The 25,714-nt window shown below is 44.9% G+C and overlaps 1 protein-coding gene across 2 annotated transcripts in view; it reads left to right on the top strand.

The window, feature by feature from the left end:
• FANCC (FA complementation group C) overlaps positions 1 to 25,714 on the top strand; it is a 269,767-nt gene that overhangs the window by 35,335 nt on the left and 208,718 nt on the right. For both annotated transcript variants that reach the window (XM_073670977.1, XM_073670976.1), the window contains exon 3: positions 17,025 to 17,109. In XM_073670977.1, the coding sequence (XP_073527078.1) occupies positions 17,025 to 17,109 (85 nt within the window). The remainder of the gene's footprint in view (positions 1 to 17,024; positions 17,110 to 25,714) is intronic.

Raw genomic sequence — 25,714 nt, 5'->3', positions numbered from 1 at the left:
GGGCACGCTGGGAGCGGCGCGCTGGGTGACGTCAGGAGGCGGCGCCGATCCAAGATGGCGGCGCCCATCGGAGCGTCCCAGGCCGGTTTTTTTCAACGGAGCTCCGGCCTGGCGAAGGGGGAGGACCCACAGACCGGAGGAGGCTGGATGGCCCTATATTTAAGGGGGGGGAGCTTTCCTGGAAGCGTGGTGCGCTTCTGAGACATGGCTGATCCAGATAGCCAGGAGCAGCAGCTTACCCCCCCACCTCAGCAACAGAAGCAGAGGGATGCATCGTATACAGACAGCCGCTCGAGTAATCGTAGTGGCAGCCGCAGGAGTAAGGCTTCGAGCGCCTCGGGACCTTCCAGAATGGAATCATCAGTTCCGCGACAGCCTCCGAATCCGGTACCCGTTTGTGACCTCCGAGGGTGAGTGAGCTTCGTGAATGTCACTGATTAGTAACGGGAAGTCTCTTATGTGCTTCCTTTTTTTAGGAGCCTAAGAAGAGTAGTGCCAAGCAAAAGCATAGGATGTGTGCCCTTTGCCAAGCTTCTCTCTCAGTAGAGTGGCAGAAACCACTTTGCCAGGGCTGTGTGACCAAAACCATAGCTGAGAATTCCCAGGATTTTGCTGCAAATTTAAAGTCCATAGTACATGCAGAAGTTCAGGGGTCCCTGAAGGGGTTCCTTAGAGGGAAGAAAAGGCCCCGTAGAGAGGTTTCCTCTGTCTCTGATTCCTCCCAGTCCGAGGAGCAGTGGGATTCATCGTCCTCTTCCTCATCGGGGGGCGGTAGACCCTGCTTCCCCATTGAGAATACAGACAGACTGGTTAGGGCAGTAAGATCAACCATGGGTCTGGAGGAAGAGAGAGCATCTAAATCCCGGGAGGACATCATGTTTGCGGGCTTGGGAGAGCGGAAGAGACGCTCATTTCCGGTGAACAGTAAGATTCAGGGCCTCATTGACCGGGAGTGGAGGAGACCTGAGAGATCAGGGGCTTTACCCTCCTTCTCCAAAAGAAGGTACCCCTTCGAAGAGAAGGATGCGGAACCTTGGGATAAGATCCCCAAGGTGGACGGGACTGTGGCAAGGTCATCAAAGAGATCTTCCCTGCCCTTGGAGGACTCTGGCGTCCTTAAAGATGCCCTGGATAAAAGAGCTGACTCCTTCCTGCGCCACACGTGGGAGGCGGCAGCAGGTGGCCTAAAACCAGCGGTGGCTAGCACCTGTGTGGCGAGGTCCTTGATGGTGTGGCTTCAACAGCTGGAAGACCAGCTTAAAGATAAAAAGGTCTCCAGACAGGCAATACTTGCAGAGCTACCTTTAATTCAAACAGCATCGGCCTTCCTGGCCGACTCTTCAGCTGACTCGGTCAGACTGTCAGCTAGGGCAGCGGGACTATCCAACGCAGCCAGGCGGGCCTTGTGGCTCAAGGGTTGCCCAGGCGACCTACCTTCGAAACAGAAACTGTGCTCCCTCCCGTGTGACGGTAGACTCCTGTTTGGCCAAAAGTTAGAGGACCTGTTAGAAAAAGCAGGCGATAAAACCAAAGGGTTCCCGGGATTTTCGGGGGAACCAAGAAGATTTAGTTTTCGGAGGAGAAAATTTAACCGGGGTCGTCCTCCGGGAGACAAAAAGAAATGGGAAGCCAAGTCCAAAAAAGAATCGGGCTACATGTTTGGAGGACCATCCTCGAGTTCGAAGAGATCCTCCCAATGACGCCAGGCTGGAAGTGGGTGGAAGGCTTTCCCACTTTTTTCCAGCTTGGGACGCGATAACAACAAACCCATGGATTCTGAAAATTATCAGTGGGGGCCTGAAGATCCAGTTCAGCCAGACCCCCTGGCGGACCTTTGTGGTTACCCCCCTACGAAAGGTCCAGGAAGAACAATTAGCCCTGGAAACAGAAGTGTTAGAGTTAGTAGGAAAGCAGGTCCTTCTCGAAGTACCAGCAACACAGAGAGGGAGGGGGTTCTATTCCCCACTATTCATGATAAAAAAACCAAACGGGTCCTTAAGGACCATCATCAACCTCAGGAGTCTGAACCAAGTAGTAGAAAACCAGACTTTCAAAATGGAGTCAGTAGGCTCGGCAGTGAAGCTCTTACATCGCAACTGCTTTATGGCTGTAATAGACTTGAAGGACGCATATTATCACGTCCCAATCCATCCGGAGTATCAGAAGTATCTGAGAGTAGCCCTGTTTATTCAGGGGAAGCTGAGGCATTTTCAGTTTGCTGCCCTACCCTTTGGCCTCTCCATTGCCCCGAGAATATTTACGAAACTAATAGCAGAAGTGACAGCCTTCCTACGGATCAAGAATGTAGTGATCGTGCCATATTTAGACGACTTCTTGATAATAGGGAAAACAGAAGCCCACTGCTCCAGTCAGCTCCTAGTGGTCACGGAAGTGTTGCATCAGCTGGGGTGGTTAGTAAATTTCCAAAAATCAAGACTAACCCCCTCCAGGACTCAGACCTTTCTGGGTCTAATCCTAGACTCTCGTCGTCAAACCTGCTTCCTCCCAGAGGACAAAATCTGCAGGTTAATTGCATTAGTCTCGAAGGCCATTCAAGCTCCAGAGATGTCTCTGAGAGAGGCAATGTCCCTCCTGGGTTCTATGACGGCCTGTCTCCCAGCAGTAATGTGGGCCCAGGGGCATATGAGGCGGCTTCAGTGGGAGGTCCTGTCAGCACAGAGGTCCTGCAACGGGCGTTTAGAAGGCAGGCTCTCTCTCTCCCCAGAAGTAGTAGATTCTCTTTCGTGGTGGACAGTCAGGGGAAATCTGACCACAGGCGTTCAATGGTCCAGATCGATAGATCGGGTAGTTACGACCGACGCAAGCAGTTCCGGATGGGGGGGTCATCTGGCAGAACTCTCAATACAGGGTCACTGGGCTTACCACGAGAGGGGATCATCCTCAAACTTAAAGGAGCTTTGGGCAGTAGAAAGATCCCTCAGGGGCTTCCTCCCTCACATCCAAAATCACCATGTCCAGGTCAGGTCCGACAACCGGACCGCAGTAGCCTATGTGAATCACCAAGGAGGGACAAGGTCACGCCCTCTGATGGTGGTGGCAGACAGGATCCTTGGTCTAGCAGAGCGAAACCTCCTATCCCTCAGCGCCCTTCACATAAAGGGGATAGAAAACGTGAAGGCAGATTTTCTAAGCCGCCATACCCTAAGACAGGGGGAGTGGGGGTTGAACCCGGAGGTCTTCCATCAGATTGTCCAATTATGGGGGCAGCCAGACATAGACCTGTTCGCCACAAGGGCAAGCAGAAAGGTGCAGAGATTTTGCTCCCTAAATCCGGCAGAAAATCCCCATGCCATAGATGCCCTCCAGATTCCTTGGAGGTTCAGGAAGGCCTATGCCTTTCCGCCATTAGTGATGATTCCAGTAGTGGTGAGGAAGATCCGGGAGGAAGGCGCCAGGGTGATTTTGATAGCCCCTTTTTGGCCCAAGAGGCCTTGGTTCTCTCTGCTTCGGCTAATGTCGGTGTCAGATCCCTGGATTCTACCAGAGAGGCCGGACCTTCTCATGCAGGGACCAGTATTCCATGCCCAGGCCAGGGGATTCCATCTTTCGGCATGGAATTTGAGAGGTCGCTATTGAGTAGCAAGGGGTTTTCACCAGGCTTAGTTTCTACTTTATTGGGGAGCAGAAAACCGATTACAACTAAGATTTATAGCAGGGTTTGGGGTAAATTCCTAGAGGTTATAGATATTCCGCTATCGAGCAAACCTCCGATCAGAGGGATCCTGGAATTTCTGCAAAAGGGGCGGGACCTGGGTCTAGCTACAGGGACCCTTAAGGTTCAAGTTTCAGCTTTGGGAGCACTCTACAATTGTAATCTGGCTGGGAATAGGTGGATCTCGAGGTTTATCAAGTCCTGTGCCAGAGCTGGACCGGTTAGGTCCATGGGTGTTCCTCCTTGGGACCTGAATTTAGTCTTGAACGCTCTTACTAGTGAACCATTCGAACCCCTACACAAGGTTTCTCCAAAAATTCTCACCCTTAAGACCATCCTTCTAGTGGCCTTAACATCAGCCCGTAGGGTGGGGGATCTGCAGGCCCTCTCGGTTAATCCTCCTTACACACAAATCTTTGAGGATAGGGTCACCTTGCGGCCAGATCCAGCATACCTTCCCAAGGTGGTATCTAGATTTCACCGTAGTCAGGAGATTGTGCTACCCTCGTTCTGCAGCAATCCCAAGAACCCAGGGGAAGTCAGGTTCCATAGCCTAGATGTTAGGAGGTCCCTGCTACAGTACATTCACATGACTAGTCTGTGGAGGAAAGACTGTTCTCTGTTCCTGGCCTTTCAAGGGTGTAGGAAAGGTCATGGGGTGTCCAAGGGTACCATCTCTAGGTGGCTCAGGGAGGCCATTTGCTTAGCCTATACGTCCACAGGGGTTCCAGCCCCGGACAATGTGAGGGCTCATTCCACCAGAGCCGTTGCAACCTCCTGGGCAGAGAGAGCAGACGTCTCGATCGAGCAGATATGTAGGGCTGCTACTTGGTCTACACCATCCACCTTCTTTAAGCACTATCGGTTGGATCTATCCTCTTCTGATCTCACCTTTGGGAGAAGGGTACTTCAGGCGGTGGTCCCTCCCTAGGGTGCTCATAAATTCTCCAAAATTCTCTCAAGGTGTGCTGTCATGGGGGAGGGGAAAACACCAAGGTTACTTACCGGTAGCCGGTTTTTCCTGAGCCCATGACAGCACCCGTAGTTTCCCCCCCTTATTTTTTCTATGTTTCTCACACCCTGGTGTGCACTGTGTGGGGTGGTGTGTATTTGTATATTGTGGTGTTGGTTATGTGCCTAACCTGTTTAGGGAGGTCCTCTCAATGCTCTGTAAACAACTGAAGCGAGGGAGAGGTACCGCCCTTTTATTTCAGACGGTTTCCTGTCCTTGGTGGGGCGGATCCTCTCTCAAGGTGTGCTGTCATGGGCTCAGGAAAAACCGGCTACCGGTAAGTAACCTTGGTGTTTTTTCCACACAAGCAAGGGCATATGTCATTGGCTGTGTATGTCACATGTCCTTGCCCTATAAGACTCAGCCATTTTCCCCGTCACCACAATTTTCTCACTGCTGCAGTTGAGTGTTAGACGAGACCGCTGCTGCTGTGGGCGCTATACAGTATAACTGTGTGAATTGCGAGTGAATTTCCAGTTACATAGAGAGATAGGTTTAGGGAGTAGGGACTAGTTCTAATTGCAGCCCTTTTGAGGGCTAGGTTACAGCAGTTCATAGCACTTTTTGCCAGGCAGGTCTGTGCCAGTGTTGTGCAAGTGTTTTTCACAGCATTTGGTGAAATTTAGCTCAGCCAATCCTTTTGGGCCTGTAGCAGTGTCTGGTAGTCATTGGAGTAGCCTATCTTTGTTGCAAGCTACACCACCTGTGTATCTAATTCTAATTTTTTACTGCATCTAACCCAGGAAATCCTTTTGGGCTAGTAGCAGTGTCTCGTAGTCCGTGGAGTAGCCCATCTGAAGCAAGCTACACCACCTTTGTATCTAATAACAATTTTTAACTGCATCTAGCCCAGGCAATACTTTGGGCCTAGTAGCAGTGTCTGCTAGTCAGTGGAGTAGCCCAGCTGTTAAGCAAGCTACACCACCTGTGCTTTGGACACTTAATTTTTTCAAAGGAAACTCTTCGGGCCCCCGGGACACTCAGTCAAGAGCATCGGGGAGGCGCCCCATGCCAAAGGGGCTGGGACTGGCGGTACCGCCAAGCTTGATCCTTATAAAAGCTTTTTAACTGCAGCAGCTTTATTGGAAGCTACTGGAGCTGGAATTACCACGGCTGCTGGCACCAGACTTGCCCACCAATAGATCCTTGTAAAAGGATTTAAAGTGTACTCATTCAAATTACAGAGCTTAGACCTGCCTCCACCGCGTGGGGTCTCGACCCACCAGCGGACAGGCACCAGTATTGGGAGAGGGGGGCTGGCCGTCAGGGTCCACCGCGGCTCTGGCACAAACCCGGCGACACGGAGGCCGCACGGGCAGGAACGGCCTGGCCGTGTCGGCTTCACACTCCAGCGTAGTCCCTCTGCCCTCTCGCGCCCGTAACCTCAAAGGGATGCGCAAGCGACTTTTCTTCCCCGGGCTGTTCCCCGCCCAGCAGGAACGTGGGGGAGCTCAGGTTGGCCTTCTACCGTACTCCCTTACCTCCCTCGCCCTCTTTCCTTCTTCCGTTCTCCATCTAAGCCCTCGGCTCTGTGGTGTCCGCTCTCCCTCCAGCTCTCTCCTTCTCACAGGTGGACTACCGTGTGTATTCACACTGTGGCGAATCTTTTGGGCCCAGGCATAAGAAGTCGTCGAGGTAATGGATAATATGTGCCCCCTTAGAAACTTCCATGACGACCCATTCGAGGAAGCAACTAAACGCCTCAAATAGTGAGCAGGATATGGAGCACCCCATGGGCAAACAGCGATCTATATAGTATGCTCCTTCCCAGAAGCCGCCCAATAGGCAGACACTATTCGGAGGCACAGGTAGTAAGTAACCGGAACGCCCCCTCAATGTCTGTTTTGGCCATTAGGGTGCCCCTTCCCAACTTCTTGACTCGCCTGATTGCCTTGTCAAAGGAGGTACAGTATATACTACTGTACTTGGTTCCGCGTCAATGTTGTCGTTTACTGACCTGCCCCTTGGATATGACAAATGGTGGATTAGTCCGAATGTATTGGGTTCCGTTTTTGGCACGACTCCCAACGGGGATACCACTACGTCTTGTAAGGAAAGTGTTCTGAATGGAACCGCCGTTCTACCTAAAGATATTTCTTTTTTTAATTTTCTTGTCGCGACGTCTGGGTGTTGGTAGGCTGATTTTAGATTTTTACTCCAGCCTTTCTTGATTTTAGAAGGGCATGACATGCCTATATCTGTGTCTCCTCCTCCTTGTCACTCCTATGTACTTGTCACTTTTCCATGTGTTAGTTGTGTCTTCTGAGCAGTTGGTCAGCTTTTGAACACCTTTTGAAGGTAGTTTCTATGTGTTTTCTATGTGTTTTCTATGTGTTTTCTATGTGTTTTCTGTGTGTTTTCGTTTGCCTGCCATTGGTTTTAAGTGTTCGACGAACCGATCAGCGAACATGACGGTGTTTGACGAACCGAACCCGAACCCGAACACTACGAGGGTGGCTCAACACTACCTGTTACCACTTCCTATGATCAAGGAGAAAGCTGGCACAGTGGCTCAGTTGTCTCTCCTCTACGCTGAAACTGATGAGTCTGATCTGTGCAGGACAGGAGACAGAGCTACCAGGACTTGCACATCACTAAGGCTATGTGCACACGGTGCGTTTTTTGGTGCGTTTTTTTTTCCCGCTTGGAAATGGGCCAAAAACGTTGGGAATCCTTTTGCCAGTGAATGCAATGACAAATCCTGAAGTGCTATGCACATGATCAGGGATTTTCCTGTCAGGATTGTCATTGCATTTATATCTACAGCATGTCAATTCTTTGTGCGTTTCTGCAGCGTTTTTCACCCATTGACTTCAATTGAGTCAGTCAAATCCGCAGCAAAAATGCAGGTATAAAAATATTTGCGGGTTTGCTGCGGATTTTACTGATTGTATTCAAGTCAATGAGGCAAAAACACACAAAGAATTGCTTGCGGTAGACTACTCCTCCCATTATTCTATGTCCGCTTCTGCTGATAATAGCGGGAGCAGGGGCGGCTGAGAGGAGAAGTAGTCTCCTCAGCCGTTGTCTGAGTGCAGTGTAAAAAAAAAAAAGTTAAAATAAAAAACACTTTATACCTATCTACCGCTGTCATCACGAGTGTCCCACGGCGATCCGATCACCCGGCAGCACTCTATACACTGACGGGAGTGTGATCGCTCACTGCAGTGTATAGCGCTGAGCTGCCGAGAGTGAGGTCACTGGAGTTCAATCAGCTGATGATCAGCTGAGAGCTCCGGTGACCTCACTTACAGCACCAATGCTGCCTGAGAATTTTCTCATGCAACACTGATGCAGTAAGTGAGGTCACCTGAGCTTATCAGCTGATTGAACTCCAGTGACCTCCGTCCTTCCGTCCTGGCAGCTCAGCGTTATACACTGACAAGAGTTATTACACTCCTGTCAGTGTATACAGTTCTATCCTCTAGAGCAGCCACATCAGTGATTGCTGGTGTGACTGCACCAGAAGTAACCCAAATTGTCGTGGGACATTGGATTATGTCATCACGGCGGACAGGTGAAGAATATGGTTGTTTTTTTTTTTCTGTTTTTTTACATGTGACATTGACTTCAGCGGAATGCGGGCGTTAGGTGAGTATACTGTGTTTATTTTTAAATAAATTATTAAAACCATGTGGAATTTTATTTAAAATAAACGTCTTTATTCTGGCCGTATCTTTATTTAAAAAAAACGTTACTATGGGGTTAATAATGGGGACGTCTTATAGACACCCTCCATTACTAATCTGGGCTTCATGTCAGCTGCCAATGCAAGGCTGACATGAACCCCAACCCTATTACCCCACTTTTCACCACACCAGGGCAAATGGAAAGATTTGAGGCCAAGCGCCAGATTTGGTGTATCTTATGGATGCGCCAGTTCTGGGGCTGCTGAGAGTTGATATTATTAGCCTCAGAAGGGGGGCAGGATCCATGGCCCCTTCCCTGGCTATTAATATCAGACCGCAGCTGTGTGCCTGTTTTTTGCTGGTTATATTTTATAGGGGGACCCTACGTCAATTTTTTTTTGGGGTCCCCCTGTAATCTAGCCAGTAAAGGCTAAGCAAACAGCTGTGGGCTGTTATTAATAGCCAGGGAACATTTTTGGCTAATGGCCCCTTCCCCAGCTAGTAATATCAGCCCCCAGTGGTTGGCTTTCCCTCTGCTGGTTATGAAAATAACGCGGGAACCCGCGCCATTTTTTAAAAAATTTTAGGCTATGTGCCCTCAATCCGGATGTAGCAGCGCTTTGGACACAGCATATTTTTGCTCTGTCCGAAACGCTACGTTCTATTGAACGCAGGTAAATTTGCATGTGTTCACTGAACTATGCGGATTTACCGCATTCAATACATTCTAGTGGTCAAATTTCTGTTGCGCAGACTAGCGACTCTTCAAGTGAATTTGACATGCTGCAGTCCTGAAAGACGCTTCGCATCTCAGTGTCCGCGTGTGATTCGCAGTCTTAGATGCATGCATAGTGGACATGGGATTTCTAGAAATCCCATCCACTATGCTGTAACATCTGGCCGCTTTTGGTTTGACGCTTTATACATACGCAGCGTCAAAAAAGCAGCATTCCCTGATCATGGGCACGTACCAAAAATCACCCACAGCATGTCAACTTCTGTAGCGGAGACTTTAGTCTCCGCTGCAGATTTTGACTGATTTGAAATGTCATTACATGCGGTGGATTCGCATATACTGACAAAACAAGTGTGGCATTAGGATTAATGGGATGAGGGTTAATGGGATTAGGTGTCGCTGACACCTAACCCTAGCTTTAGTAATGAAGAGGTGTCAGCCAGACACCCTCATTACTAAGTAAAGAGTTAAATAAACACACACTGAGAATAAAACACTATATTTGAAATAAAACAGACACATTCTTTAATCATTTAAATTAACCAATATACTCACTCTGGGTCTGACGGTAATCCAAGGGTTAAAGCGATGTCCCACTTTTCTTTTTTCAAATATATTGATTTAGCTCCAGAAAGCATTCATTACTGTACAAAAACGCACCAAAATCGTGGCAAAACACGTGTTTTGCTGCAGCTTATTTGCTGCCATGAGATGCAGAAATTGCTGCAATCAAGTACTGATTGTGTGCACATAGCCTAAAGCTGCATGGATGCTGCAGGTCCTGACTTGATAAAGGACCTTTTAAGTCATCTGATCAGTCACATACTTGGAATGAGCTTCAGAATGTGATGGTATATACACAGTGTACAGCTAAAGTGCTTGGTATTGGCACAGTGGCGCAAGAGGTAAGGGGGACACTTCTAACTCCAAAGTAGGAGGAATTGTGCACTATGATGAGCTATTGAACTGCAAAGGGCCCATATAATAATGTGACTGGCCCTTATTTTAGTACGGCCATTTGAACCTGGCTTAACACTGACAGACGGGATAATGCTCTACTACGGACACTCGGACGTAGTAGATTGGGTGTCCTTCTCCAGTAAGCGTATACGTCAAAAAATGATGCATGATGACAGAGCACATGTTCGCTCTGTCGGCACCATTATATTCTAGGCCATGGTGGCAAATATGCCCGAATCTCTTTTTGCGGGTTGGGGTGTCCGGATGCAATCCCTGACGGGGCCAATGAAAGGGTGCCTGAACGCAATGTGAAAACACACTTACACAGTACATGGGGAAAAACTGAAATAACAATAAAGCACAAATAGGGTATTATTCAAATAACAATGTGAGAGACCAAAGGCAAAGGTACTCACCTGGTGTGGTTATGTACCCACAACCACTAAAAGGCTCAAGGCTGGTGCAGATCCACGGCTTCGATAACAGGTAATTGGAATGTAAGTGTTAATTCTGCGCTTCCGGTATAGAAGATCGAAGAAAACAATATCCAGGATACGGTTTATTAGTCAACTTTGGTCAGGATACGGTTTATTTTCAACTTTGAAACGCGTTGACTAATAAACTGCATCTTGGAGATTGTTTTCTTCTATCTTCTATATGGGCAGTGCAAAATTAACCCTTGCATTCCAATTACCTCTTACACAGTACATAGCAGGGGAACATTTATAAGATTATCTCAGTTCAGGACCATTTTTGTCACACCAGGTGTGGGAAAGACTTAGTGCAACACAGAGGGAAAGGGAGCCCAGACACTAGGGAAAGGGGGAAGTGAAGACCTCCTAGTCTGGTCTAGTGTCACCCTATCTCAACTACCGTCCCTAAATTGCCTCTTCAGCAATTGGCACACATGGGCCTCGCCCTGACTTTCCCTGGCGTATGGTTAAGGCTAGGGATGGGAGGAGATGAGCACTAGTCAATCTCCACTAAACTGTATAAACAACAAAGGGAGACAAACGGGGGGGGATTGCTTAGCTTTCAATGACTCCAGACAAATGCGAACTCGACCTCAAGCTCCAGAGAGGACGAAGTACTGCTCTTTCTAATCCTTTACAAGTAGAAATTAATATAGCCGGCACCTCCCTCTCAGACACACCAGGCCAGGGAGCTAATTACCAGAGGGAGGTAGACAGCTTCTCATCTAAGAAGATGTCTGTAATGCCAAACGTAGAGATCTCCTGCAACCAACTGCAGGGCGACTGTCACCTCTGATACACCCGTGACAATTTTTTAATGCATCCAATTGTGGAACTTATTTTTATTCTAAGATCTAGTAATTAAAATGTAGTTTGTTCATAGGAAAACCTCTTTTACCCCCCAAAAACCTGATTTATACAGTGGATAATTTTCTCATAACACAGTCCCTTTAACCCCTTCCCAACATGCGCTGTAAATATACGACTCTGCGGGAGCTGCGTTCCCACAAAGAGCAGTATATATACGGCACCTGGATTTCCGCTCACCGCTTCTCTGACAGCAGGCCATCCCTGTACTTCGCCCCGGGGGTCTGTACTGCACCTGCCCCCCCGCATCGGCGATCGCTGTGATTGGCTGGTCAATTCTGACGGGCCAATCAGAGCAATGTGTCAATAAAGTTAAAAACAAAACAAAAAAACATGTGACATGATGTGACTGGTGCTGTATGACACAACACTAATTACAGCCGTCAGAATGGGTGGGGTGATGGCAACGTCACCTCTCCTGATTAACCCCTTTGGCGCTGATTGATCAGAAACTATTGTTCAGCCAATCAGCGCCAAAGGGGTTAGGCCGTGTACCCACTATGCGTTTTTGGTGCGGATTTGCAACGCGAAAACGCTCCAGAAACGCATTGCATACCTTATCCCATGACTTCCTATGACACTCTGCAAGTTCTGTGCACATGTTCAGGATTTTTTCTGCATGGAATTTAGTTGCAGGAAAAATCCGGACATGACCATTTCTTGTGCGTTTCTGCATGCCGATTTGCTTATACAATGCATTGGAAAAACACATGGCAAATCCGCATGCAAAAACGCATGTAAAATCAGCATGCTTTTTCCGGCAAAGGAGATGCAGAAATGCTCAGGAAAATTTCTGCTTCATTGCTGCATTGTGGGCACTAAGCCGTAATCTAAAATAGCGATCACCGCTCTGCACGCTACCTTTACCTCAAAGTTGTGAAACCCCTCTGTTACCTGAGAGCGAGAGACTCATTGGTGGCCTGTGTGATTCCCCTATGATCCAGTGCTGTACTGTTCCTCCTGCTCCTGGTTTGTGATCTCCTGTCCTGAGATCTGTGCTCCGATCTCCTGCCTCCTGTGCTGTTGACTGCTGTGTGACTCATCCACCGCAGGAGTTTCCCAATCCCTGTTCCAGTCACCCCACTCCCTTACGCTCCCCCCCCCCCCCCACTCCCAATTGATTTTTTTGGCACACTTTTTTTACGCTTGTTTTCGTGTGTGTGACGTCCTGCGCTGAGTATTCCTGCTCAGAGCTCTGCGGCTACGGGAAGATCAGTATCGTTGCTGAGTCTGCATCAAGAGAATTTTTCTGTTTGTAGTTAAAGTAGCAGACATCGCAGTGACGTCCGATATTTTAAAAAAAAAATAAAAAAAATTGTGATTAGTACAGTGTAGCAATATAGGTAGCGAGGTAGCGTATTAGAGTAGTGGACATCACAACGTTTTGTGGCGTCCAATTTTGTTTTTAGAGAAAAAAAAAAATAGCACAGAGTAGCTTGATAGGTAGGGAGGTAGTGTCCTTCTTTTGCATAAAAAAAAAAAAAAAAAAAAAAAAAGATTATCACCGGGTAAATTCTTAAAGGAGTTGTCCACTACTTTCACATTGATGCCCTATCCATAGGATAGGGCATCAATATACGATCGGCTGGGGTCCCGCACGCGGCACACGTTGATGCCCATGGACAACCACTTTGACTAGTGCATTAGTACGTCGCATTGTTAATGATGTTCGTTTCTCTTTGGCAAAAAAAAAAAGAATTATTTGCGTTGAGTAAATTTTTAGCTGGTGCATTAGGGGAGTGTACATCACAGTGATGGTGACGTCCGTTTTTCTTTTGCAAAAAAAAAAAAAATAGCGCTGGGTAAATTTATAGTTAGGGCATTAATGTAGTGAACGTCACTAATTTTTTTAGACAAACTTTTTTTTTTACATCTATTTTTTCTTTTAATTTTTTTCTTCCGTTTCTTCTAAATTTGTACCTGTTTTTTCTCTACTTTTTTTTCTCTCTACTTTTTATAATAAATAGTACCCCTTAAGCAAACCCCACACAATACACGTGTAAAAGCACCACTTACACACACGTCCCCAGTGTTTTGAAAAATAAAATAAAAATGGCCCATTAGTCAAGAAAACGCTATTCACCAGAGGAGGCATATGCTTTCCTTGTCTCCGACACGGATTCAGGCAGTGAGGAAGATCCCACATTCTTCTATTACTGCTCCTCTTCCTCATCTAGTGAGTGAGGACCCCCAGAAAGGCGTCCTAGGACCCATGCAACCCCTACAGCAATCGATCCCATATGGACTGCACCTCCCCCCCCAAAAAAATTATCAGCCTGTTATTCTGGATTTCACATGCAGCTCAGGAATACAATTTGAAGTTACAGGCCTCACTGAAATTGACTTCTTAAAATTATTTTTCAACGAGGAAATAATAAATGTTATGGTGGCCCAGAAAAACTTCTACGCCCATCAATTTTTTCCCCCAAAATCCCACATGATCATAAGCCAGATGGACCCCTGTAAATGCAAACAGAGATGATGACATTTTGGGGCATTGTTCTGCAGATGGGCATAATCAGAAAACCAGAGATTCGGCATTACTGGAGTACTGATATTCTCTACAGAATACGTGGCCAAATCTGGCCCGCACATTGGTTATATTTGGCCCGTGACATCAGAGCCGCCACCCCTAAGTGGGCCCATTATTCTGTATAGAGGACTATGTGGGAACCATTATTCTGTATACTGATTGGCCCACGACTTTGTCCAAGTGTTCATTTTTTGGCCCTCTGTGTGTTTAAGTGTGACATCCCTGCTCTACAGCACACCGGTATTCCATATTGCCATGACAAGGACACAATTTGAAGTGATCCAAAAAATGTAGCATTTAATAGTGATAATGCAGAGTGTCCTCCCCGAGACTATCCTAACTTTGATTATCTATACAAAACTTGGCTAGCAGTTGAACACTTCAGCAGAAAATTTACTGAGGTGTATAACCCCCAAAGGGACAGCGCTGTACATGTATCTGTGGTTCATTTCAAATGGAGGCTAAAATTCAGACAATACCTGCCCAGTAAGAGGGCCAGGTACGGAATAAAACTGTACAATCTGTGCGAGAGTACCTCCTGGTACATTTAAGGTCTACAAATGGAAGGACACCCAGATTGACCACCCTGAATGACCCCTGTCCTGGGGATGAGTGGGAAAATTGTGTGTGAATTGCTGCACCCACTGCTGAATAAGGGTTATCACTTGTATATTGATAACTTTTACACCAGCATCCCGCTCTTCAAGACCCTCTCTGTCCGAGGTAAAGTTTCATGCGACATCATGCAAAAAAATCAGAGAGGCCTCCCGAAGCCGCTAATTGGGCAACTGCTGAAAAAGGTGAAAGCGGAGCCCAATGCAGTGACAACATGCTGGTGGTCAAATATAAGGACAAGAGGAATGTACTTATCTTGACCACCATATACCGTGACAACAGCTCCCTTATCACTGTCCGAGGTACCACAACACAAGTCCCAAAGCCAGATTGTATCTTGGATGATAATAATAAGTACATGGGGGTGTAGATCTCTCAGTTCAGGTCCTAAAACCATACAGTGCCATGCGAAAAGCTAAAGTATGGTACAAAAAATTGGCTGTGCACATTGTACAGATGGCAATGTACAATGCTTTTGTGCTGTCTCAATCTGCAGGGAATACGAGGACCTTCCTTCAGTTTCAGGAGGTAGCCATCAAGGCCCTAATGTTTGGCACTCAGAAAGGTGAAGGTCCCAGTACTTCTGAAACTGATGGTGCCCATATCGTCCCAGGTCAACATTTTCCTGGAGAGTTTCCCCAAACCGCGAGGAAGGGAAGATCACAAAAATGCTGCAGAGAATGCTCCAAGAGGGGAATCCGAAAAGACACCATTTACCATTGTGAAACCTGCCCTGAGAAACCTGGCCTTTGCATTAAGAATTGCTTCAAACCATACCACACGTCCACAAATTAATAAATTTGTTTTTACCCTGTTGATACAACACGCTTTTATAATCTGATGTACTTTGCACAATTTACATATACCACCACATTATAAATCCATACACCACTAAAACCAAAAAGCATTCTATTCATTACTATAAAACTATGCCTCTAAATAAATTCCTTGAGGGGTGTAGTTTCCAAAATAGGATCACTTGTGGGGGATTTCCACTGTTTAGGCACATTAGAGGTTCTCCCAACGCGACATGACGACCACAGACCAGTCCATCAAAGTCTGCATTCCAAAACGTCACTCCTACCCTTCCGAGCCCTGACGTGTGCCCAAACAGTAGTTTTCCTCCACATATGGGGTATCTGCGTACTCAGGAGCAATTGAGCAACAACTTTTGGGGTCAATTTTCTTCTGTTACCCTTGTGAAAACAAAGAAATTGGGCCTAAAAGATTATTTTTGTGGGAAAAATGTTATTTATTTTTTTATTTTTTTTTATTTTCACGGCTCTACGTTATAAACTTCTGTGAAGAACTTGGGGGTTCAAAGTGCTCACCAAACATCTAGATAAATTCCTTGAGGGGTCTAGTTTCCAAAATGGGGTCACTTGTGGTGGGTTTCCACTGTTTGGGCACATCAGGGGCTCTTCAAACGCGATATGGCGTCCGCTCTTAATTCCAGCCAATTTTGCGTTCAAAAGGTTAAATGGTGCTCCTTCCCTTCTGAACCCTGCCATGCGCCCAAACCGTGGTTTTCCCCCACATATTGGGTATCAGCGTACTCAGGAGAAATTGAACAACAACTTTTAGTGTCCATTTTCTCCTGTTACTCTTGTGAAAATAAAATATTTGGGGATAAAAGATCATTTTTGTGACTAAAAAGTTAAATGTTCATTTTTTCAATGACATAAATCTGATTTAAGAGCAAAAATTTTTGAAAATTGCATAATTTTTGCCTAATTTCAGATTTGCTTCAAAACTTAACGCAAGTAATTTTGAAGAAATTTTACCACTATCATGAAGTACAATATGTCACGAGAAAATCTCAGAATCCTTAAGATCCATTGAAGTGTTCCAGAGTTATTGCCTCATAAAGTGACACTAGTCAGAATTGAAAAAAATGGCCTGGTCAGGAAGGTTCAAACAGGGTTTGGTTTGAAGGGGTCAAGAAGCTTGTTGGGGTGCTCCTGCAGCCGGAACAGGTGATGCGTGTTGAAGTTGGGAGAACTGTGTTTCCCATGACCACCTTTGAGAGACTGTACACAGCTGAACGGCGCATGCTCGCCCTGTGCAGTGAGAATGACTGTACAGCTCAGATAAACCGGCTCTGCACTGTGATCTGGGATATTTGCATGGACAATCAAGTTGGCTATGTTCACTTTACGTTTTAGGCCACTGTTTGTGGCTCCATGGGGCTTACTTCTGAAGCCTTGGAAATCAAGATTTGGTTGTTTGCACTGATGGGACCATTGGCTTTAATGATGCCATCAGAGTCACATTGTTCTCTGTCGGGCATCATTTTTTGTAGTATCTGCAGAAGAGCTGCCGATCATGTTTTGGTCGTGTCCATGGGCAACAAGAGGAAACAATTGTGGGTGATATATTGACAAAAGTGTGAACTTTTGACTGCTTCACTTTTGAAAAATAAATGTAATTGCAAAGACGCATGTCCTGTCTAGGGCAATGGGCTATTAATGTAAAGTTGGTACAACCTCATTGAAGATATTTTTTATTTTGTCCTTTAACTTTCAGGAGCCTTCCACGGCGATAGAAAAGTTTCCTATGCTTGGTCAGTTTCTGGGTCGTCTTTGCTGGAATAATTTTGTCATTGGACATGGTAAGTACAGAGGCCTGCATTACTGCCTGTTTTTTTTTTCTTGATGAAAATCAGTTTTTTGTAGCCAGGGCCAGTGTTACTTTGGATTGTGCTCTGTGTAGCACTTTTTGATGGCACCCCCCCTGTATTGTGTTCTGTTATACAGGGCTAACTCTCAGTATTATACCTGATGGTCCTGAAATAACAATGCCATAAAATGGACATGTAAAATCCTTAGTTATCGAAATAGCAATACTTCCATCATATGCCGTAAAATTAACATGTGTGCACACAATGTCAAATTGGATGTCATATCCCATACTGTGCTTAAAGGGAATCTGTCAGCAAGTTTTCGCTACCTCATCTGAGAGCTGCATGATGTAGACAAAGAGAAGCTGAATCCAACGATGTATCACTTAGATTACTGGGTGCAGCCGTACTCACACAATCAGTGCTTTTAGATCTAGTAAGAAGCAGAGCTGAGAAAGCTAACCTCGCCCACACCAGGCTCTGTGTACAAAAACCCATAGACAGTGAGGTGCTTCTCACAGGAGGGGGCATTGCCAGATTAGTGTAGTCCTGCAATGTTAGGCTATGTGCCCACGATGCAGAAATGCTCCGGATTTCTCCTGAGCGTTTCTGCATCTCCCTGGCAGAAAAAACGCATGCGGATTAAATATGCTTTTTTTCCTGCCAGGGGCAAGCGGAAGTGAAGCGTTCTTCACATGCATTTTCGCAAACGGGTTGACAAGCGCTTTCCAAGCAATTTTAGCATCACTTGGAAAGTGCTTGACAACTTGGTCAAACTATATAAATCCATGCAACCAGCATGGATTTATATAGTGTAACCGAAAGAATGGTAAAAAATAAATATACTTACCTTCTGATGGCCCCCTGTGTCCTTGTCTCGGCTTGCCGGCAGCGCGCGGTAGATTAAAGGACCTGCCGACGTCAGCAATCGCGTGACCCGTCACATGACTAAATGATGTCATGGCAGGTCCTTTTAGTCTACCGCGAGCTGCCGGCAAGCCGAGACAAGGATACCGGGGGCCATCAGAAGGTAAATATAATATTTATTTTTTATTTTACTCTTTTTTTTTTTTTTTTACAGGTACTATGGTACCCGGGTCCGGAGGAGAGTCTCCTCATCTCCAAACCCGGGTACCATCCGCACATTGAAACGCATGGAATCTGCATGTACAGATTCAGTGATGCGGATGACATGCGTTCCAATACAAGTCAATGGCGGCGAAAATGCAGCACTTCCGCAAAATAATTGGTAGTGCTGCGGATTTTTCAGCAATGATAATCCGCAGCGGAAATTTCCGCAGCATGTGCACAGCACATGTGGATTATCATTGGAGAACATGGCAGACCTTCCACCAAGCATTTTTTAAGCGTTTCTGCAGCGGAATTGCCGCTGCGGAAACGCTTAAACGCATAGTGGGCACACAGCCTTAATGTCTTGGTGATAAATCCTTCACTGATGGGTGAACAGACCACTGACGTGCGCGATGGAATGGGTGAGCAGACAGACCACTGACATGGGCGATGGAATGGGACGTACAGTAAAGACCAAAAGTTTGGACACACCTCATTTAAAGATTTTCTGTATTTTCATGACTATAAAAATTGTACATTCACACTGAAGGCATCAAAACAATGAATTAACACATGTGGAATTATATACTTAACAAAAAAGTGTGAAACAACTGAAAATATGTCTTATATTCTAGGTTCTTCAAAGTAGCCACCTTTTGCTTTGATGACTGCTTTGCACACTCTTGGCATTCTCTTGATGAGCTTCAAGAGGTAGTCACCGGAAATGGTCTTCCAACAATCTTGAAGGAGTTCCCAGAGATGCTTAGCACTTGTTGGCCCTTTTGCCTTCACTCTGCGGTCCAGCTCACCCCAAATCATCTCGATTGGGTTCAGATCTGGTGACTGTGGAGGCCAGGTCATCTGGCGTAGCACCCCATCACTCTCCTTCTTGGTCAAATAGCCCTTACACAGCCTGGAGGTGTGTTTTGGGGTCATTGTCCTGTTGAAAAATAAATGATGGTCCAACTAAACGCAGACCGGATGGAATAGCATGCTGCTGCAAGATGCTGTGGTAGCCATGCTGGTTCAGTATGCCTTCAATTTTGAATAAATCCCCAACAGTGTCACCAGCAAAGCACCCCCACACCATCACACCTCCTCCTCCATGCTTCACGGTGGGAACCAGGCATGTAGAGTCCATCCGTTCTCCTTTTCTGCGTCGCACAAAGACACGGTGGTTGGAACCAAAGATCTCAAATTTGGACTCATCAGACCAAAGCACAGATTTCCACTGGTCTAATGTCCATTCCTTGTGTTCTTTAGCCTAAACAAGTCTCTTCTGCTTGTTGCCTGTCCTTAGCAGTGGTTTCCTAGCAGCTATTTTACCATGAAGGCCTGCTGCACAAAGTCTCCTCTTAACAGTTGTTGTAGAGATGTGTCTGCTGCTAGAACTCTGTGTGGCATTGACCTGGTCTCTAATCTGAGCTGCTGTTAACCTGCGATTTCTGAGGCTGGTGACTCGGATAAACTTATCCTCAGAAGCAGAGGTGACTCTTGGTCTTCCTTTCCTGGGGCGGTCCTCATGTGAGCCAGTTTCTTTGTAGTGCTTGATGGTTTTTGCAACTGCACTTGGGGGCACTTTCAAAGTTTGCCCAATTTTTCGCACTGACTGACCTTCATTTCTTAAAGTAATGATGGCCACTCGTTTTTCTTTACTTAGCTGCTTTTTTCTTGCCATAATACAAATTCTAACAGTCTATTCAGTAGGACTATCAGCTGTGTATCCACCTGACTTCTGCACAACACAACTGATGGTCCCAACCCCATTTATAAGGCAAGAAATCCCACTTATTAAAGCTGACAGGGCACACCTGTGAAGTGAAAACCATTTCCGGTGACTACCTCTTGAAGCTCATCAAGAGAATGCCAAGAGTATGCAAAGCAGTCATCAAAGCAAAAGGTGGCTACTTTCAAGAACCTAGAATATAAGATATATTTTCAGTTGTTTCACACTTTTTTGTTAAGTATATAATTCCACATGTGTTAATTCATAGTTTTGATGCCTTCAGTGTGAATGTACAATTTTCATAGTCATGAAAATACAGAAAAATCTTTAAATGAGAAGGTGTGTCCAAACTTTTGGTCTGTACTGTATGAATAGTTTCGCACCAACTCTCCTAACAAGTAATGTTTAGACGGACTTGTTGGAATTGTTTTTTTGAACTTGATGCTTTCAGTTTATTATATATCCACCAGAGGAAGGAACTGAAAATATCCTAAGGAATCTGTCAGAGAACATAGTTCCGTTTTACTCAAAAATGTTTTGCTTGAACTTTCCTTACTTTTTTTTCTAATTTATAAATACAGGTGGTTCATTTATGTGTCACCCTTTATATCATCTAAGTACTATTTTTTACATAATATAAACCTACAGCTACTTTCCTGGGGTCTCAAACAGCTGGAATTTGTCTTATTTTCCTTGGAAAAATAAAGAATCGAGCAAACTTTTGTGGTCTTTAATTCTTCTTCTTTAATTTAGAAAGGCCAGAAACACCCCCTTCCTCTTTTCCTTTAATTACAATACTCCACATATCCCCTGCTTTATTATGCTGAGCATGCATTTTGTGTGTGGGGAGCAGAGTAGGCAGTTAAAATCGATTTTAACTACTGCGGTGTAGTGGTTGAGTTATTTTCTCATTGTGAAGCAGGAAATCATATTCATATTGTTTAAATGTCTGCTGTTAAAGAATAGACTTTGATTTGTAGAGTTTCCTGGTTAAAAAAAATAAATAAAAATAATCCAACTGACCACACTGGACGGGCAGAGGGCAGTAGATAAAAAAATATCTTTAAAATATAGTTATGTTGGAAAATGTGGTCCAGTATTGATCCACTTAAACACTGTGTATCTCTGTGAATTAATAACAGAGCAGAGTAAGTAAAGGAATATAAATGCAATACATGGTTGTCAGTTGAGAAAGGCCAAACATTACTGATTTGTAAAGATGCTACCAGCAGGAGGTCACTACAGGCCTACAGGCCAGCTAGACATTTATTACACCAGGCTGCTTTACATCAGCATTAACATCTCTAAGCACCTGATAAAAAGCATAGAGTTCAATCAAAGAAGCTTGCTTTTACCATTATAGCCAACTAAATTCTATCTCAGTTACGTACATTGGTTGCTAAAGAAAAAAAATGGATGAAATATTGGACAGTCTACAGTCCCTTTCAGGAAATTGTTTATTTTCAATTACTTTAGTTAATGGTTTTAAAATGCTAAACTCATTGGATGAAATCCCACAAATCCTTACCTTCATCGTTTGTGGAGATTATTCTTTTTTTAGATTAATGCAAAATGGATCTTAATTCTTTTTCGGAAAGTGGCTTAGTAGTCCTAAAATACCTTTTGAGTCATTTTGCACTACTTCTGTATATGTTAGCATTAAAATACACCGTTATAATATGGAGTTTAGTGCTGATGTATAAAACTTTTTTTTTTTTTAACACAAAATCAACCCTAATAATTATTTCAACTTCAAAATGTAATCAGTAATTCACTACTAAAATTTACGAAGGGCATGGATGCCTTTCTTGAAAAGTATAATATTACAGGTTATATATACTAGATTCCTTGATAGGGCGTTGATCCAGGGAACTAGTCTGATTGTCGTATGGAGTCGGGAAGGAATATTTTTCCCCAATGTGGAGCTTAGTGTTTGCCACATGGGTTTTTTTGCCTTCCTCTGGATCACCATGTTAGGCTATGGGTTGAACTAGATGGGCTTAGTCTTCCTTCAACCTTAAAAACTATGTTACTATGTAAAAGCTTAGACATTTTGATTTGATTTTATATTTGCAGTATTATTGGTCACCTGAACAGAGATTTGTGTTTCTGTGTTGCTGCACACTTTACAACTTCTTTGAATATTTTTTTTTAATTTAAAGGGGTTATCTAGCCGATTAACATTAGGTCGGTAAGGATCTGACTGTAGACATGCTATATGATCAACTTGATTATTCACAAGATAATTGATCAATTTTTAAAAGCTGAATAACCCCTTTGAGTCATTATATAACACCAATGAGATAGTGGTGTGATGAGTGCTGTAGATAAAAAAACAACTTTATTTCTTTGCAAAGATAATGTCAGTGGAAGCCTGGAATCTCTTACTAGGGCTTCCATAACCAGACTTTGCACTAGCCATTCCATCTAGCAGATCCCAAGAGATGTCCTGGCCTTCACCCTTTAACCCCACTACAGGGATCTGGACTTACACAGGGGCCCCTGGGTTGGGTCCATGGAGTAGCTGGTGGCCAATTTAGCAATCTTGACAGAGTGTCATCAGGAAGCCATGTCAATACCAGGAGGCCAGGAACAGAATTGTCGGGCAGAAGGATAGTCTACATGTCTAAACATGAACCGAGGTCAAAAATGATAATCAAACAGGCTGAATACCAGGAATGAACCAGAGCACTTATAAGCTATAACTGGCAACTCCCAGCTGGAGTTTAGAATGTGGTGCATTACTCCTACTGGACAGCACACACACACACGCCGATTCGGCATGAGAAAACAGTCGCCGCATTCTGCAAGTGCATCTGTTAGTCAGATCACGGGCACCCATATAAGTCTGTTACATTACAGCATCCGATTACAGCAGACATAGAGAATAGAGAAGATGGAGAAATGAAGTTCTCCGTCTTCTCCACACCTGTAATATGATTCTCTCATTCGAGAGAATCGTATCAAACACGAGACAGAGTTTGATCCGAGTGACATTAATATAAACTGCCCAATTCTCTTACATGAGAGAATCGATGGCCGTTTGACCCCAGCTTTATTCAACCTATTCATGACTTGCATCTTTCTCACTTAGTAGAGCACTCTTTGGCTGCTTCGAACTCCTGCAGACATGATGCATAGTTAGACACAAGCTTCTGGTAGCATTCTTGAGTAATTGCTTATAGGCAGTGGCTTCCAGTTCACTGATAATCTTGAGTTTGCGTGCTGCAATCACCTTTTTCAAATTCCACCTAACCTTTTCTTTGCGGTTCAAGTAAGACAACTGGGACTGCCACTCCAGAATTTTCTACAACTTCTACTGAAACCAAGTTATAGTGGAAATTGATGTATGCTTGAGATCATTCTCCATTTGAAAGGTCCAATTATTCCTATGCTACAGCATGACTTTTTCTCTGAAGATTTTCTGATATGCCCTTCACTCACTGATGATTTCCAGAGAAAGCAAAGAGGCACCAGCGCATCACCGAGCCACAGCCATGCTTCCATATAGGCAGGGTGTTCTTTTAATTCTATGCTTCATTCTTTCGCCTCCGATTTACGTACCAAAAAAGTCCCATTTTTGTTTCCATACTCCAAAGACTAGAATCCCGAAACTTTGATTTTTATTCTTATGGTTTTTATGTTAGAGCTGACATTCCTTGTGATTTTGGGTCTCTAGAGGGTCGTCTTGATATTCGGGCATGGATACCTTCAGTGTTTAGTATGTGCCTTACTGTGCACACTGAAACCTAACTGCCTGCTGCCTCCAAATTTTGCTGCAGATCTTTTGCAGCCATGTGGGGTATCTAGTGTCAGCCGGTGATGGCTTCCTTTTTCTGTCATGTCCAGGTCCAGAACATTCAATGCCTTTTGGTATATTTTTGTATCCATTTTCCTTGTTTGTGAAATGCAATGATCACCTCTCTCAAAGAGAACCCATCGCTATGAAAATGCAGACCACTGCAGGCACCCTGTTATAGAGCATGAATAGCTTAGTATATATATAGATATATATAGATATAGATATATATGTTTTGTGATAAAATTCAGTTTAAATTTAAACCTCTGGTCTTTCTGGGGTCCAATGGGTTGTTCTATCAGTGACTGATAGCCTTCATTGACAGCTTTCTCTCTATGAACTATTATAAAATCACTGAACGGACTGCCAACTGGACCGAATTCCCAGAAAGAGCAGAGGTTTAAATGATTAAAACACAGGTTATACTGAATATTTTCCCACAATACTACAGTTGGGGAAAAAAAGTATTTAGTCAGCCACCAATTGTGCAAGTTCTCCCACTTAAGAAGATGAGAGAGGCCTGTAATTGACATCATAGGTAGACCTCAACTATGAGAGACAAAATGAGAAAACAAATCCTGAAAATCACATTGTCTGATTTGGAAAGAAATTTTTTTCAAATTTTGGTGGAAAATAAGTATTTGGTCAATTACAAACAAGCAAGATTTCTGGCTCTCACAGACCTGTAACTTCTTATTTAACAGGCTCCTCTGTCCTCCACTCATTACCTGTAGTACTGGCACCTGTTTGAACTTATCAGTATAAAAGACACCTGTCCGCAACCTTAAACAATCACACTGCAAACTCCACAATGGTGAAGACCAAAGAGCTGTCGAAGGACACCAGAAACAAAATTGTAGCCCTGCAACCAGGCTGGGAAGACTGAATCTGCAATAGGCAAGCAGCTTGGTGTGAAGAAATCAACTCTGGGAGCAATGATTAGAAAATGGAAGACCTACAAGACCACTGATTATCTCACTTGATCTGGGGCTCCACACAAGATCTCACCCCGTGGGGTCAAAATGATCTCAAGAACGGTGAGCAAAAATCCCAGAAGCACATGGGGGGACCTAGTGAATGACCTGCAGAGAGCTGGGACAAATGTTACACAGGCTACCATCAGTAACACACTACGCCGCCAGGGACCCAGATCCTTCAGTGCCAGACGTGTTCCCCTGCTTAAGCCATTACATATCCGGGCCCATACAAAGCTTGCTAGAGAGCATTTGGATGATCCAGAAGAGTATTGGGAGGATGTCATATGGTCAGATGAAACCAAAGTAGAACTGTTTGGCAGAAACACAACTCGTCGTGTTTGGAGGAGAAAGACTGCTGGTTGCATCCAAAGAACACCATACCTACTGTGAAGCATGGGGGTGGCAACAGCATGCTTTGGGGCTGTTTCTCTGCCAAGGGACCAGGAAGACTGACCCGTGTACATGAAAGAATGAATGGGACTATGTATCGTGAGATTTTGAGTGCAAACCTCCTTCCATCAGCAAGTGCTTTGAAGATGAAACTTGGCTGGGTCTTTCAGCATGACAATGATCCCAAGCACACCGCCAGGGCAATGAAGGAGTGGCTTCGTAAGAAGCATTTCAAGGTCCTGGAGTGGCCTAGCCAGTCTCCAGATCTAAACCCTATAGAAAACCTTTGGAGGGAGTTGAAAGTCCGTGTTGCCCAGCGAGATCTGCATGGAGGAATGGGCCGACATACCAGCAACAGTTTGTGCCAACTTTGTGAAGACTTACAGAAAATGTTTGACCCCTGTCATTGCCAACAAAGGATATACAGGGTGGGCCATTTATATGGATACACCTAAATTAAATGGGAATGGTTGGTGATATCAACTTCCTGTTTGTGGCACATTAGTATATGGGAGGGGGAAAACTTTTCCAGATGGGTGGTGACCATGGAGGCCATTTTGAAGTCGGCCATTTGGGATCCAACTTTATTTTTTTCAATGGGAAGAGGATCATGTGACACATCAATCTTATTTC

This window comes from Phyllobates terribilis, unplaced genomic scaffold, assembly GCF_046119375.1.
Source record: "Phyllobates terribilis strain yellow unplaced genomic scaffold, ASM4611937v1 Scaffold_1__5_contigs__length_1240528914, whole genome shotgun sequence".
Taxonomy (NCBI): Eukaryota; Metazoa; Chordata; class Amphibia; order Anura; family Dendrobatidae; genus Phyllobates; species Phyllobates terribilis.
This window is presented reverse-complemented; position numbering and strand designations above follow the sequence as displayed.